General features: G+C 38.5%; 1 protein-coding gene across 6 annotated transcripts in view; it reads left to right on the top strand.

The window, feature by feature from the left end:
• kiaa1109 (KIAA1109 ortholog) overlaps positions 1-16968 on the top strand; it is a 447188-nt gene that overhangs the window by 206482 nt on the left and 223738 nt on the right. For all 6 annotated transcript variants that reach the window (XM_073042844.1, XM_073042847.1, XM_073042845.1 and 3 more), the window contains exons 27-31: positions 677-927; positions 1456-1711; positions 2045-2870; positions 5282-5352; positions 11202-11375. In XM_073042844.1, the coding sequence (XP_072898945.1) occupies positions 677-927; positions 1456-1711; positions 2045-2870; positions 5282-5352; positions 11202-11375 (1578 nt within the window). The remainder of the gene's footprint in view (positions 1-676; positions 928-1455; positions 1712-2044; positions 2871-5281; positions 5353-11201; positions 11376-16968) is intronic.

The following is a 16968-nucleotide window of genomic DNA, read 5'->3' as shown; positions in this document are numbered from 1 at the left end:
TACAGGAAAATGCCAGGGTTGCAATCTATCACCTGAAACTTAATAGAAGTTGGATGATGCAACAAGACAATGATCTAAAACACAAGAGTAAATCAACAACAGAATGGTTTTTAAAAAAAAAAGAAAATTTGTTTTTGAATGGGCAAGTCAGAGCCAAGACCTTACCCAATTGAGATGATGTGGCATGACCTAAAGTGGGCTGTTCATACAAGGTATCCCTGAAATTTTGATGAACTAAAACAGTTTTGACTGGAGGAATGGTCTAAAATTCCTCCTTGCCATTGTGCAAGTTGGATCAGCAGCTACAGGAAACATTTGGTGGAGATTATTGCTGCAAAGGAGGTTCTAGCAATTATTAAATGTAAAGGTTTACATACTTTCTCCAGCATGGACTGTGAATGATTAAACAATATATTCAATAAAGACATCAAAAGGACAATAGTTTATGTGTTGTTAGCTTAGGCAGATTGTGTTTGTCTATTATTGTGACTTGGATGAAGATCAGACCACATGTTATGAGTTATTAATGCAGAAAACTAGGTAATTGCAAAGGCTCACAAACTTTTTCTTGCAACTGTATATTGAAGTTGGCAGCTATTTTGATGCTTCAAAGTAAACTTCTAGTGATTTGTTATTGTTAGGTTTCTTTGACATTATACAATTTTTTTTCTTGCAGGTTGTGGTTTCTGTGGCCAGATGATGATGTTAAGAATAAACGAAGTAAGAATAAGTGTGGCTGCCTTGGAGGTTGCAAGTTCTATGCAGGCATATGTTCAGGACTTGATTTCTTTAAACTGGACGAAATGACTCCTTCTACAAGTTCTGCCTACTCTGCCATAAACACGGAATTAGAAATGTTCTATGGTCAGTCACTGTTGCAGCCAAATGAATGGATAATATCTAAGGATACTTCAAAGACTGTGGATGGTAATGTCTTGTATATATACTTTAAATATTTCTTGTGATTTACAAGAACATCCACCTGAAATTTCTGTCTCAATTAGTCTGAGGGTTTGAAGGAAAACAATTGCAGTATAATGTAATAAGACATAGGAGCAGAATTAGGCCATTCAGCCCATCGAGTCTACTCCACCATATGACTGATCCCAGATCCCGCTCAACCCCATACACTTGCCTTTTGCCATCCTTTAATGCCCTGACCAATCAGGAAACAATCAACACCCGCGTTAATTATACGCATAGAATTGGCCTCCAGCGCAGTCTGTGGCAGAATATTCCATGGATTTACTACTCTGGCTAAAAGAATTCTTCCTTACCTCTGTTCTAAAGGGTAGGCCCTCAATTTTGAGGCTGCGCCCTCTCGTTCTGGAGGCAGCATAATGGGTTTATGTAGGTGTATTTTGCCACATCTTATGATTTAAAATTCATACATCTGACAAAGTGGAAGTATTGGAAATCATTTATATTAATGGTGCTTGTGTTTTTGTTATTTAGGTAAGACAAATGGGGTAAAAAGAAAAGAATGGGATTGCAGATCGTTAGGAACTGATTCAGAGAGAAAGAACCAGCATAATAACTTGCAGGTGCCTTTACGATCGCATAGTTCAACATCCTCGTCAGAAGAAAACAGTAGTTCTACTGCAGCACTCCCTCTGTTGGCAAGTGAAAAAAACAGTCCTTCCTCAAATGCTGATGACAGTGTTATACAGATGCATATTCCTGTTTTAAGCACAGAGGAAACAATTGGAAAGTAAGAACATTTATTACATTGATTTTTTTCAATGCAGAGCAATTTTACCGTGTGCATCATTTCATTATGTGATGGGTAATTGAATGGTAGTGTAGTAAATTCTGGTAAAGCAAGCTGCTGATTATAGCAGGTTGCAGATATGTCACTTTGGGCTTAAGATTCTTGGTGTTTGACAGAAAAGAAAATTTAAAGCATTGTGGCTGTGGTGCACTTGTTTTATTGCTTGGGTTACTTGTTTGTATTTATTGTCTGGAAAATTGATAAAAAGAGACAAGGAATGAATGCTTATGCTTTCTTCTAACAAAAGGTCACATCGTGTGTCTTTTTTTTTAGTGGTCCAGCAGATGTTTCAGGAAGCACTCCTGTTTCTCCCAATATTCAAGATAAATCTTTTGCCCAGTCTCCTTTGAAACGGCAGGCTTCTGTTTCTTCTACACGACTTGGAAGTACCAAGAGTTTGTCAGCAGCCATTTTTGGTGAGCGGCAGCCTGCAACGATGGGTGTACAATTCACCAGCGAAGTGTCAAGGAGTGATGAAAACGTTCTGGATTCTCCTCGTCAGAGGAGGAGCTTTGGATCCTTTCCCTTTACTCCTTCAGCGGATTCTCACACCTTTCATCAGTATCGATCAGTTGAGTCCAGTATATCTGTTGCTGACAGCGAGGCATACTATTCAGCTGCTGAAGACTTTGATCCAGTCAGTAGTGATGAAGGTCCAGGAACTTATCCTGGAAGAAAGAAGAGACGCCGTACCCAAGCAGTAGACTACAGCAGGAGCACAATTTATCATAGTGTGGAGGGACCATTAACTAGTTCTGTTAATGGAGATAACCAGGAACTGAAAAACTACTCCATAAAAACTCATGCCTCTCAGGCATCTTTTGTTTCTGCTCTTGAAGGGGAAGAAGAGATAACTGACCATATTTATACTGTTGAAGGTGACAAGTCTGTAGATAACAGACAGCAAACACATCAACAGATTGTAATGGCTTCTTACTTAAATTACCTTACACAGTTACAGGTCTCCAACTGGTCAGTAAAACAACCAACAAACAAGAGAACATCAAAATCTTCTCTGCATCGCCCTCTTGACCTTGATACCCCAACCAGTGAGGAGAGCTCCTCTTCATTTGATCAGCTTTCTGTTCCCTTTTTTAAGGTTGGTGATATTTTCTGTGTCAATAATACGTATTCTTTCTTATTAGTTATATGTAGGGTGGTTGTTATCCATTGGGAAATTTGTCTTTTGATAAATTGAAAGCAAAGGTGAGATGATCAACCAAAGTGGCATTTATAAAATTGCTTGAACAGAAGTTAAACATAAGTCTTTACAAAGATGAAATCTGATAAAATGCTGCAATGCTGTTTTAGGATAAATGAGGGGGAAGAGTTAAGGGTGGATTCCAGAGTATGGACCTAGATAGCTGGAAGCTCTGCTGCCAAAGATGAGAAGAGGTATTAGGATTGCTAGAGAGGTCTGATTTGAATGAATGGGTAGTTGTTGGAATGGATATATTGTGCTGTTTACAGAAATAAGGTGGACAGTGTTATAAAATGTTTTAAACAAGAGAATGAGAACTATAGTTTTGAAGTCACAGTTCTTAAATTACAGCAATGACTGCATCTTAGAAACACTTAATTGATTGTAAAGCACTTTGGAATTCTGAGACTCCTGCATCTTTTTCTTCTAAAGTTAATTCCAGTGCTCCTCTCTAGCTCTTCAAATTCTAACACAGTTTTTTTTATTAACTGTTTCAGATGTAATGTTCATAAAAGACTCACTAAAGTTTCTCCCTTGACTTTTGTGATGATCATCCATGTCACTGATTTACCAGTTAGTTCTTTCTATTATTTTCTTCAAAAACTATTCTGTCTCAGTTAAGTAATCACATACCTCCATATATCATTCCCATGTGTCTCCTTAATGTAACTAGTGTTTTTATGTGCCTGGCATCATAATTTGTTATAACTTTCAAGGCCTTGTCAGTCATGGACTCAATTATCTGGGTATTTAATCCTACCCATTGTATATTGCATTTTAAAATATTCACCATTCAATAAATTCCGTGTTCCTTTATGTCGCATACTCAGGCTGGCCTGGTTTAGCATGATTTGTAAGGACATTTAAACTACCCCAATTTCTCTTCGTCTCTCCAAGTTGTATTTAATCACTTACATTTGTATTTATTCTCGATCTAGTAATAATTCAGCTCCTTATCTGAGGTAGATTAACTTCCTATGATAGAAGTCTGCTTCATACATTAGCAATTACAAATTTGGAGGAAAGTATCTAGCATTCTCAGTTTTCTGTGCAATTATAAAAATATCAATGAAATGTTCATGTATAGGCCAGTGGGTGGTAAGTAACATGCCATGTGTGTGTGTTTGGCATTGACCATCTGCAGGAGCAAGTCTAACTTGACATTTGAAGGTATATTCATGAATATACCATCCAAGTTTCTCCAAGTTTCAATATCTTGATAACACTATTGATCAGAAAAAGTGGGACTAATTGTTTAAAATATGTGGTTGCATTAACAGATTAGAGGGTGGGTATTCTGTGGTGAGAAACTTACCATTTGTCTCCCTCAATTTTCCAAGGCACAATTCAAGAGGGCAATGGAATACCATCTGATATCCACAAGATAGTAGCTTGATTAGCAACCTGTTTACTCATTCCTAGTCTGGTGCATAGAGAGTACAGTCTATATTATCCACAAAAAGCAGCTATCCAAGTCATCTTTGATAGCTCTCTCAACCTTTATGACCAAGAAAGGCAAGATAGAACATCATAACTTACAAGTTTTTCTTTAAGTTGCACAGTATATTAATGAGAAGTATTGCTGCTATTTGTTATAGCTGGGGCAAAACTGTGGAATTCCCAATGCTATGACAGTAACACAAAGTGGTGGCATATATCATTAAGGACCATCATCACCCAGGAATGCCCTCTCCTGATTGCTACCGTTAGCGAGGAGGAACAGAAGCTCAACATTTCAGGAACAGCTTCTTTTCCCCACCATCAGATTTTTGAATAGACAATGAACCTGTGCACACTACCTCACTATTACTACCTTTTTCTTTGCTTTCTTTTTGCACTGCTTATTTAATTTATTATATATAGATATTTATTATTGTCATTTATAGTGCTTATTATTATGTATTGCAATATACTGCTGCCGCAAAACAACAAATTTCATGACATATTCCAATGACATTAAAACTAATCCTGATTATGAGTGACAGATATTGTGTAATTATAGCTATGGAATCTAGTTACTCTGGGTAAAAATATATTTTTCAAATTCAAGTTGTTTCTTTTTCTTCTATAATTTGACTTTTCAGTTTGTATCTTTTTTGTTGCTTTCTCCATGTAACTGATGTGGCAGGGCAAAAGTTTTCATTCAGCTAGATGAGAAGTAGTTTGTGGCATGTTCGACTCTGGGTTAATTATGCAATTGTTGGGGATTTGTTGGCAAAAATTTAAAAAAATCATTGATGTCCATATTGTATTGAGTAGCAATTTATGTTTCCCAATGAAGATCTATTTCTATATTAATTTATTTCCAGGTTATTAAACAAGGTCTTGCAGCAAGTGCATTACTTGATAGAGGTGCTCAACTAATGGGATCTGATGAAAGGTACTTTTTTACTATTGACTGCCAGAACTTTGTTTTGAATCGTATTTGGAAAATGAGTCACATTTTTCTGCAGCAGCATTTGAAAGTTTTTGATTGTTTTATATTACAAGCCTTAAAGAAACCATATCCCAATTTTTGAAAGATGGTGTCAGGTTTATTATTATGATTTTTTTAATGTAAGATCATAATGCCCTTGAGTCTTAAGCCATGTCTGTATGCTTACTAGTTACTTATATTTCCCATGACTTGTGTCTTTGAAAGTTTTCATATTCTATTTTGATAGTCACAATCAGATTTGTTTCCAGCATCATACTAATAGCAAATTCCAGATTTTGACTACTCTCTGAAAAAGTTGTTGCTTGTTTCATTCGTCATTCTTTTAGAACTCATTTTGCCTTTCGGTTTTCAACCTTTCCACTAGTGGGAACATCTGTCCATTAACTAACCCTTCTAGGGTTTCTCTTCTATCACCACTCAATTTTCTCTGCCGCTGGCAGAACAATTGTAGCTCCCTCGTCTATCTATATAATGAACTTCCTCAAACTGGGAATGATCCATTGTATTCTACTGGTTTTTCAATTCCCCTTAAGTTCTAACACTTTCCTTAATATTCATCACTACAAATTTTGAATTGGAGCCCTGTACACCTTTGTCCAAATTTCAAAGTCAATGTATTACCAAAGTACATGTACATCACCAAGTAAAATCCGGAGATTCATTTTCTAATGGGCAATCACAGTAAATACAAAAGACACAATAAAATCGATGGAAGACTGCACCCAACAGGATGGGCAAAGAACAACAAACTGTGTCAATACAGAAAGAAAGAGAAAATAATAAATAAATAAACAATGAATATCAAGAACATGAGATAAAGAGTCCTTGAAAATGTCCATAGGTTGTGAGGGCAGTTTAAAGTATATTTATTGTCAAAGTACGTACAGTGCCTATAAAAAGTATTCACTCTTTTGAAGGTTTTCGTGTTTTATTATTTACAACATTGAATCATGGATGATTTAATTTGACTTTTTTTGACACTGATCAACAGAAAAAAGACTTCCATGTTAAAGTGAAAACAGATCTCTACAAAATGATCTAAATTAAATACAAATATAAAACACAAGATAATTGATTGCGTTAAATATTCACCGCCTTCAAGTCAGCATTTGGTAGCAATTATAGCCTTGAGTCTGTGTGGATAGGTCTCCAACAGCTTTGCCCATTTGGACACTGCAATTTTTCCCTATTCTTTACAAAACTACTCAGCTTCTATCAGATTGCATGCGGATTGTGAGTAAACAACTCTTTTCAACTCCAGTCACAAATTCTCAATTGGATTGAGGTCTGAAATCCGACTTGGCCACTCCAGGAGATGAACATTTTTTTTAAGCCATTCTTGTGTCACTTTGGCTTTAATCTTGGGGCCATTGTCTTGCTGGAAAACAAATCTTTTCCCAAGTCATAGTTCTCTTGCAGACTGAATCAGATTTTCCTCCAGGATTGCCCCGTATTTTGCTGCATTCATTTTACCTTCTACCTTCACGAGCCTTCTAGGGTCTGCTGCAGTGAAGCATCGCCACAGCATGACGCGGCCACCACCACGCTTCACAGTAGGGATGGTATGTTTTTGATGAAGTGCGGTGTTTGGATTATGCCAAATATAGCGTTTATGGTTTCATCAGACCATAGAATCTTCTTCTAGCTGACTTCCCAGTCTCCCACATGCATTCTGGCAAACTCTAGCCAAGATTTCATGCAAATTCTTGTTCAGCAGTGGCTTCCTATTTGCCACTCTCCTATAAAGCTGTGACTGGTGAAGCATCTGGGCAATAGTTGTTGTATACGCAGTCTCTCCCATCTCAGCTACTGTAGCTTGTAACTCCTCCAGAGTTGTCATAGATTACTTGGTGGCCTCCCTCACTAGTCCCTTTCTTGCACAGTCACTCAGCTTTTGAGGACGGCCTGCTCTTGGCAGATTTACAACTGTGCAATATTCTTTCCATTTCTTGATGATTGACTTAACCATACTCCAAAGGATATTCAGTGACTTGGAAATTTTCTTGTATCCATCTCCTGACTTGTGCTTTTCAACACCCTTTCCGTGGAGTGCTCTTTTGTCTTCATGGTGTAGTTTTTGCCAGTATATTGACTCACCAGCAGTTGTTCCTTCCAGATATAGGTGTATTTTCACTACAATCAATTAAAACACCTTTACTGAATACAGGTGATCTCCATTTAACTAGTTATGTGACTTCTAAAATCAATTGGCTGCACCAGTGATGGTCTGGTATGTCATGTTAAAGGGGGTGAATACTTATGCAAACAATTATTTTGTATTTTACATTTGTAATTAATTTACATCACTTTGTAGAGATCTGTTTTCATTGTCATGAAAGTCTTTTTCTGTTAAACAAAGTCCAAAAATCCAAATTAAATCCATTGTGATTCAATATTGTAAAACAATAAGACATGAAAATATGTTGGGGGGAATACTTTTGTATAGGCACTGTAGATGTCACTGAGGTTATTTTTTTGTGGGCACACTCAATAAATCTATAGAGTAATAACCATACGAGATTCAATGAATCCAATGTGCCAGAAGACAAATGGTACAAATACAAAAAGAATTAAATAATAATTATAATAATAAATAAGCTATAAATAGTGAGAACATGAGGTGAAGAGTCCTTGAAACTGAGTCCCTAGGTTGTGGGAACATCTGAAAGATGGCGCAAGGAAAGTTGAGTGAAGTTATCCCCTTTGGTTCAAAGGTTTGATGGTTGAGGGGAAATGATTGTACAGGAACCTAGTGGTTGGGTCCATAGGCTCTTGTACCTCCTCCCTGATGCAAGAATAGAGCATGGCCTGTATGGTGCACCTCCTTGATAATGGATGCTTCTTTTGTAGATGTGATCAATGGTGGGGAGGGCTTTACCCATGATGGACTGGGACCAATTCACTATTTTTTTTTGTATGATTTTCCATTCAAGGACATTGGTGTTTCCATACCAGGCTGTGATGCAACCAGTCAATATGCTTTCCACCACACATCTATAGAAGTTAGTCAAAGTTTTAGATGACATGCCAAATTTTCACAGACTTCTAGGAAAGAAGAGGTGCTGTTGTAATGGCACTATATACCACACCCAGGATAGATCCTTTGAAATGATAACGCCAGGGAATTTAAAGTTGTTAACTTTTTACCTCTGATCCCCTGATGAGAACTGGCTCATGGACCTCTGTTTCCTCCTCTTGAAGTCAATAATCATCTCCTTGGTCTTGCTGACATTGAGTGAGAGGTTGCTGTTATGACATCATTCACCCAGATTTTCAGTCTACCTCCAATATGCTGATTCGTCACCACTTTTGATTCGTCCTAGGACAGTCAGAAAAATTCAGTTGGGCATTGGAACTGTGCGTAGCTTCATAGTTATAAGTATAAAGCAATTAGAACAGGGGATTAAGCACACAGCCTTGTGGTGCACCTATGTTGATGGAGATTGTGGAGGAGATATTGTTGGCAATCCATACTGACTGGGGTCTGCAAGTTAGGAAATACAGGATTCTGTTACACAAGGGGGTATTGAGGCCCAGGTCTTGAAACTTATAGAGTTGTTTTGAAGGGATGATACTTCAGAATGCAGCATGGGTCAACGAAAAGCACCCAGATGTAGGCATCTTCCCTATCCAGATGCTCCAGGGTGGAGTGAAGACCCAATGAAATGGCATCGGCCGTATACCTGTTGTTCCAGTAGGCAAATTGTAGCTGATCCAAGTCGCTTCTCAGGCAAGAGTTGATGTATTTCATCACCAATCTCTCAGAGTACTTCAACACAGTGGATGTAAGTGTTACTGGACGATAGCCATTGAGGCAGGTTACCATGTTCTTCTTAAGCACTGGCATAATTGAAGCCTGCTTGTGTACTCGGCCAGGTACATTGTCTGGGCCTGATGCTTTCTATAATTTCAACCTCCTGAAGGATGCTCTCATGTTAGCCTCAGAGACTGAAATCACAGCGGCATGGGGGGAGGGAGGATTTCATGAAGTTACCTCCATGTTTTGACAGTTAAAGCGAGCATATAATGCATTAAGCTCATTTGGGAGTGAAGTCTTATCATCTATGTATCTATTTTGCTTAGTTTCACTTTGTAAGAGATGATAGCTTTAAAGCCTTGCCACAGCTGTCAAGCATCCTTCAGTGTTTCAAGTTTGTTCCAGAGTTGCCACTTTGTGTATGTGGCTTTTCGGAGATCGTACCTGGACCTCTTGTGTTTAACTTGATTGCCAGACCTGAATGCCAGTAATCTGGCCCTCAGCAGATGGTTCATCAAGAGCTTTTGGTTAGGGAAGATTCTGTTTATTAAGTCCGTGACAATGCTGTGTATTTGTTCAGATGCTCTGAGTCCTTGAATATGGCTTAATCCACCGACTTGAAGCAATCCAGTGGCTGCTCCTCTGCTTCCCGTGACTACTGCTTTGTTGTCCTTATCTCTGGAACCTTGCTCTTCAGCCTCTGCCTGCATGCAGGTAGATCAGATTTCCTGAAATGTGGTCTAGGCATGGAATATTAGGCATACCTGATTGTAGTGTAACATTGGCTGAGTGTGTTGGGAACCCCGGTGCTACAGGTGATATGTTGATGATAATTGGGTAGAGATTCTTCAAGCAAGCCTAATTAAATTCCCCAACAATGATTTGAAATGCATCAAGGTAGGCTATTTCTTGTTCGCTGATCACGGCTCTGAATACCTTGAGTGGCTGCTTAACATCAGCCTTCGGTGGTATGTAAACTGTGGCCAGGATCATGGAGGCGAACTCTCTTGGTAAGAATGGTTGGCACTTAATTGTTAGATGTTCCATGTCGGGGAACCAAGAGTGTGAGAAGACTGCTGCAACGGAACACCACAAAGAGTTTATCATGAAACACAGACTCCCACATTTCGCTTTTTCGGAATCAGCAGTCCATTCCATCTGGTGTATCGAAAAGCGTCTGTGTCTTACCAACATATCTGGTGGTCCAGGGTGAGCCACATCTCCATAAGAAGCACAGAACTCTCATTTCCCTCCAACATAGCAATCTTGTCCTAAGGTCCTGACTCGTTTTTTCTAGCATATGAGTATTTGCTAACAAGTTGCAGGGTAGAAGAAGTTAGAAGAAGTTTAATTCCGCAGCATTTCAATGTGATTTGGAATCTTTCTCCCTCCCCCCCACCCCCTTTCGACCATGGTGATATACCGTCGTCCACTTAAAGATGTTGTACCTGCATTCTTGAGAGTTAAGTCCGCCAAGTCTTTCAGGAGATCATGAAATTACTAGTTCATTAAGATGGTTCAAGTGTACAGGGAAATTACAGGTGGCAGACTGTAGTGAGAGTAGTTCAGAAGAAGTATATTTGGAAGTTTTGTGTTCTGCTCACACCATTTCAATGTTTCATCAGTGCCATCTTAAAAAAGCATCCTACTACCAGCCCGTGACAAAGGCTATTCTTTAGCTTTATCCTGAAAAATAACCAGACCCCATGATACTGTTTAATGTCCCTGATTCATTTTCATCTCTGCTGTTGATGCCCATTTTAATCCATGTAAATCAATTTTAGCATTTGGCTTGTATTGCTCTTTGTCACATAAATTTTATGTTCTATGCATGATTCAAATAATGTTGCTAATTAAACGATAATTATAAAATTTATAGCTGGATTCATTTATTTATTTTTTTGTTTATAAATACGCATAATGTTGATTCAAAATACTGGGAAGTAAATTGAATGTCTGTTTTGCAATACCATGTTTCATGTAAACAAAATGGTTGATAGAATTAAATAATTAGTCATTCATTAAAATCTTCTAGTACTCCGTATACTCCATTGGAAAGGACGACCATGGAAAACACAGATGATGAGACAGTTACTGAACAATGGAGTGTTGATCAGCCAGTCACTCAGACCAGAACTACTGCCATTGTAGAAGTAAAGGGAGCAGTGGATGTTGTCCTGACCCCACTTGTGACAGAAGCCTTTGATAGGTGAGTATTATTCATGTCTAAGAGAAGAAATGCAGTAGCATTTGTGTGCATGTGTCTGTTTTACAGGGGAAATACTACTTTTTACTTGTCACCTCATTTCATAGTTTATTTAGGGCAGGGGTGGCCAAATTTTTACATTCCATGCATCAATTTTTTCACGCACAAGTTCAGATGCGCCATACAACTCTTGGACCCCCATTTAATTCTTATAAAAATATGTTAATATAGACATACTTAGCATTTTTACATGATATATTGATTTAATATAAAAACAAGATAAACATTACTTACCTTAATGAGACTTCTTTTAACAAATATATTTTGTCTTCTTTTGATTTCTTCCTTTTTCTTAATCACATATTCTTTCTGTAACTCAGACCCAAGCACTAGCTTAAGTTTTCCTTCTATTTCAGTCTGATGTTGTGTTTTTTAGTGTCCATTAAGATCATGTCTTCTATTATGTGAGAAAGTGTTCTCACAAACAATGCACAACCCTTTTCCTGACGGACCCGCTATAAAATAAGAACTCATTTTCCTACTGTTCATTGAATTCACGCTTACTATCACTACAGTAACTGCTTTTCTTTTGCACTGTGATGGTAACTGAATGTAAAAACAAGGCTTAATTTTCAAAAAAGTACAAAACTGCAAATGTTCACAAAGGACGAACAGAGCACACCTCTGTAGCGCATGAGTGTCAATTAAACAAGTATCAAAGAAGTATTGAACAGTTATGGATCGACTGCAGAACAAAAGTCCTTCTTTCCTAGTTTGACTCATTGAACTTTTTTTAAAATTGAAAACAGATAATGTGAAAGAAGAAAATAATTAAAAACACAAAATGCTGGCAGAACTTAGCAGGCCAGACAGCATCTATGGGAGGTGGTAGTGACGACGTTTCAGGCCGAAACCCACCCGAAACGTCGTCACTACCTCCTCCCATAGATGCTGTCTGGCCTGCTGAGTTCTGCCAGCATTTTGTGTTTTTATTTATTTCCAGCATCTGCAGATTCACTCGTGTTGCATGTGAAAGAAGATAACATTTGCCAAAAGCTGTGCACAAAATAATAAAATCACTAAAAATAATTGCTAAGTTTTAGATTTATTCTCAGTAAAACCCATTTCTAGCCCTAAGCTACTTGAATTCCTATTAGAGATTTTTTTTTCTATAAATCAGTTTTTGGTTAATACTTCTTGCATGAGTAGGCTTACTTTTTTATTATTATCACTGGGGTGCAATGCGCCACTTCTAATCATCCAATGCACCACTTTTGGCGCATGCCTGATATAGGGGCTTGATTTTTATATTATTTGTTTTGTTGAGACATTATTTGAGAATAATTTTGTATTGCTGGTGCTAATGGAAATAACATGAAGATCGTATAAAATCATCAGAGGCATAGATAAGGTGGATAGTCACAGTCTCTTTCCCAGAGTTTGGGAATCTCTGAAGTTAGAGGGAATGGGTTTATAGTCAAGTGGGAGAGATTTAAAAAGTACCTGAGGAGCATGTTTTCCCACAGAGGTGTTAGATTTACAAAATAAACTGCCAGAGGAAGCTGTATAGGCAAGTACAGTTACAACTTTAAAAGATATTTTGACATGTTTGTGAATAGGGAAGGGTTAGAGGTACATGGCCAAATACAAGCAAATGTGACTAACTTAGGAAGGCATGTTGGTTGGTATGGATGAGTAAGGCCAAGGGGCCATTTGCCAGGCTGTGTAACTGTATGACTCTATAACATCATTCTAAATACTATTAAAGGTAAGATGCAGGACGCCTCAGTATGATTCTGATTTTACTTGAACACTATTAATAATTTCTGTAAGCTTAACATAGCTATTAATACCGTAACTTTATAGAAGTCTTACTTCAATTACCTTTGAATTTAATGGCCGAATTTATTTAAAAAAAACAGATTTACAACAATTACTAAATTTTTTTTTGCGGTCTTCTCTTTATCATAACTTTGTAATATGGTGTTCAACCATTATTATTGTTTCCACATTGGGAAAAGTTCTGCCAAACAGGAACAAGAGAAAATCTGCAGATGCTAGGAATCCAAGCTACACACACAAAATGTTGGAGGATCTCAGCAGGTCAGGCAGCATCTAGGAAAAGAGTGCAGTGGACGTTTCGGGCCAAAACACTTCGCCAGTCCTGCCAAAGTCATTTATGTAACGTACATGCAGCCCTGTAAAATTATCAGCAGCTATAGAACACGCCTGGAGTCTGGTTTTGCTGTTAACAAAACACTATTAGTAACTATGTCATATAGTAACTTAATCCAGGTAAATCAAGAGTTAACGGTGTTATGCATGTATAGGTGTAAATATATAAATCCCCAAACTTCTTCAAGCTTAGGTGGTAAGTGATACAGTCTTACGATGATGTGATAAGGAAATTCAGTTCAGTCCAAGGGATTGTAGTGAGAGAGAGATTTGTAATCCAAATAAACAGGTGTCGTTGATTCTCCTCAATGTCCTCAAATCTCTAAAATTTTGTCTGTATGCCTCCGGAACCAACTCGTAGACTTTAAGCCCAGTGTCTTTCACTGTGTTATAATCAGTTGCCTCTTAAAGTGTCAGAGCAGAATACGTTTGCTGAGCCTTCCCTTTAATTACACTTTGTAACAAAACAGCCCACTGGTCCCTCGGCCACTGCCGATTCTGGGCCACTTTTTCAAAATGCATGAAGTCCTTATCAACTTATGCTTTATTAAATGGAGGCACCAACTTAATTTCTCGACTGCATTTGTCCTCTTCGCTGCCATCTCTCCCTCTCGAACTCCCGCTGTTTGTCTGCCTCTCTAGCATCATACTGCCTCTTCCTTTCGGCTTCGTCAACCTCGGGCTGTTTTAGTTGCAACTCATGCTCCCACTTTGATTTTTCTAACTGGAGCTGATTGCACTCTTTTTGTAGATGCTGCCTGGCCTGCTGAGTTCCTCCAGCATTTTGTGTGTGTTAATCTAATAATCAGGCACTGAGCTGTCTGAGTAATTGTATGATCATTATCATTCTTAAGACAGAGGTTTTTTTACAATTAAACTTCCAAGTTGATATTTCCATTAGTTATCAGCGATAACTTTTTCAAGTATCAAACATTTTATTGTTTTTCACATAAAAACATAATTTGTTGTTTTGCAATCATATTGCTGTATTTGCTACCATGAGCTTAGAGGGAATTGGATCACAGAAACGTTCAACAGGAGAAAGGAAGGTAAAGTCGGGCAGATTGAAATGTGTAGGAAAGATACTTTTTCTTTATAATGTGTTTGTATGGGTGGCACATCTATTTTTAAATTTGTTCATTAGATATGCGTATCACTGATAATATCAAAATTTATTGTTCATCTCTGTGCCTTACCTGAGGAGACGCCAGGAGTCCACCTCATTAGCAGGACAGCAGCGATATATCGGCCGAGCTGATAAGGAAGGCAGATTTCCTTCCCTGAAGGATAGTGCTGATAATCTACTGGTTTAATGGTTATCAGTACCAAGAATTTTTTTTAACTCCAGATTTAATTACTTGAGGTTCCTATTTCCCGGTTGCTATGGTGAGAGTTAATGTATCTTGATAAAGGATTCAAAATTCTGACAGTAAGTCAGGTAAATTCAATAGATTTTTTCCAATATAAGACCATAAGATATAGGAGCAGAATTAAGCCATTCAGCCCATCGTGTTGCTCTGTCATTTCATTTTGGCTGATTTATTATCCCTTTCAATCCCATTCTCCTGCCTTCTCCAGTAACCTTTGACTCATTGATCAATCAAGAACCCATCAATCTCCACCTTAAATGTACCCAATGACTTGGTCTCCACAGCTGCCTGTGGCCATGAATTCTACAGATTCATCACCCTCTAGCTAATGAACATTTTCTTCATCTATTCTGAACGAATGTCCCTCTATTCTGAGGCTATGTCTTCTGGTCCTAGACTCTTTCTTCTCCCCCCCCCCCCCCCCCCCCGAACTACAGAAAATATTCTGTCCACATCCACTTTATCCAACCCTTTCAATATTCAATAGGTTGCAATGAGATTCCCCGAAATTCTTCTAAACTCTAGCGAATACAGGCCCAGAGCTATAAGACCATAAGATATAGGACCAGAAACAGGCCATTTGGCCCATCAAGTCTGCTTCGCCATTCAATCCTGGTCTGATCCAATTCTTCCAGTCATCCCCACTCCCCTGTCTTATCCCCATACCCTTTGATGCCCTGGCTAATCAAGAACCTTATCTACCTCTGCCTTAAACGCACCCAATGACTTTGCCTCCACAGCCGCTCCTGGCAACAAATTGCACAGATTTACCACCTTCTGACTAAAGTAATTTCTCAGCATCTATTTTCTAAATGGATGTCCTTCAAACGTGAAGTCATACCCTCTTGTCCTAGATCCCCTGCCATGGGAAATAACTTTGCCATATCTAATCTGTTCAGGCCTTTTAACATTCAGAATGTTTCTATGAGATCCTCCCCTCATTTTCCTGAACTCAGGGAACACAGCCCAAGAGCTGCCAGACGTTCCTCATACGGTAACCCTTTCATTCCTGGAACCATTCTTGTGAATCTTCTCTGAACCTCTCCAATGTCAGTATATCCTTTCTAAAATAAAGAGCCCAAAATTGCACACAATACTTCCAAGTGTGGTTTCAGGAGTGCCTTATAGAGCCTCAACATCACATCCCTTCATTTTTGTAATTTATTTTTTATTGAAGTTCATCATCAAACAAACATTTCCATAAGATGTATTTCAGACATTGTACATATATATCATATAATCATATATATCACCAATCTCCACAAAGTATTTAACACATCCCTTCTTTTATATTCTGTACCTCTAGAAGTGAATACCAACATTACGTTTGCCTTCTTCAGTACCGACTCAGCCTGGAGGTCAGCCTTTCGGGTATCCTGCACAAGGACTCGCCAGTCCCTTTGCATCTCTGCATTTTGAATTCTCTCCCCATCTAAGTAATAGTCTGCCTGTTTATTTCTTCCACCAAAGTGCTTGACCATACACTTTTCAACATTTTATTGCATTTGCCACTTCATTGCCGATTGCCCATTCCCCTAAACTATCTAATTCTCTCTGCAGGCTCTCTGTTTCCTCAACACTACCCGCTCCTCCACCTATCTTTGTATCAGCGACAAATTTAGCCACAAATCCATTAATCCCATAGTCCAAATCATTGACATACATTGTTAAAAAGCAGTGGTTCCAACACCAACACCTGTGGAACTCCACTGGAAACTGGCAGCCAGCTAGAATAGGATCCCTTTATTTCCACTCTCTGTTTTCTGCTAACCAGCCAATGCTCCACCCATGCTAGTAACTCCCCTGTAATTCCATGGGCTCTTATCTTGCTAAGCAGCCTCGTATGTGGCACCTTGGCCTTCTGAAAATCCAAGTACACCACATCTACTGCATCTCCTTTATCTACCCTGCTAATGCAAAAAACTGCATTAGGTTAGTCAGGCAGGATTTTCCTTTCAGGAAACCATGCTGCCTTTGGCCTGTTTTGTCATGTTCCTCCAGGTACTCCATAATCTCATCCCTAACTATCGATTCCAACAACTTCCCAACCA

Source organism: Hemitrygon akajei, chromosome 4 (genome assembly GCF_048418815.1).
Source record: "Hemitrygon akajei chromosome 4, sHemAka1.3, whole genome shotgun sequence".
NCBI classification, from domain to species: Eukaryota; Metazoa; Chordata; class Chondrichthyes; order Myliobatiformes; family Dasyatidae; genus Hemitrygon; species Hemitrygon akajei.
This window is presented reverse-complemented; position numbering and strand designations above follow the sequence as displayed.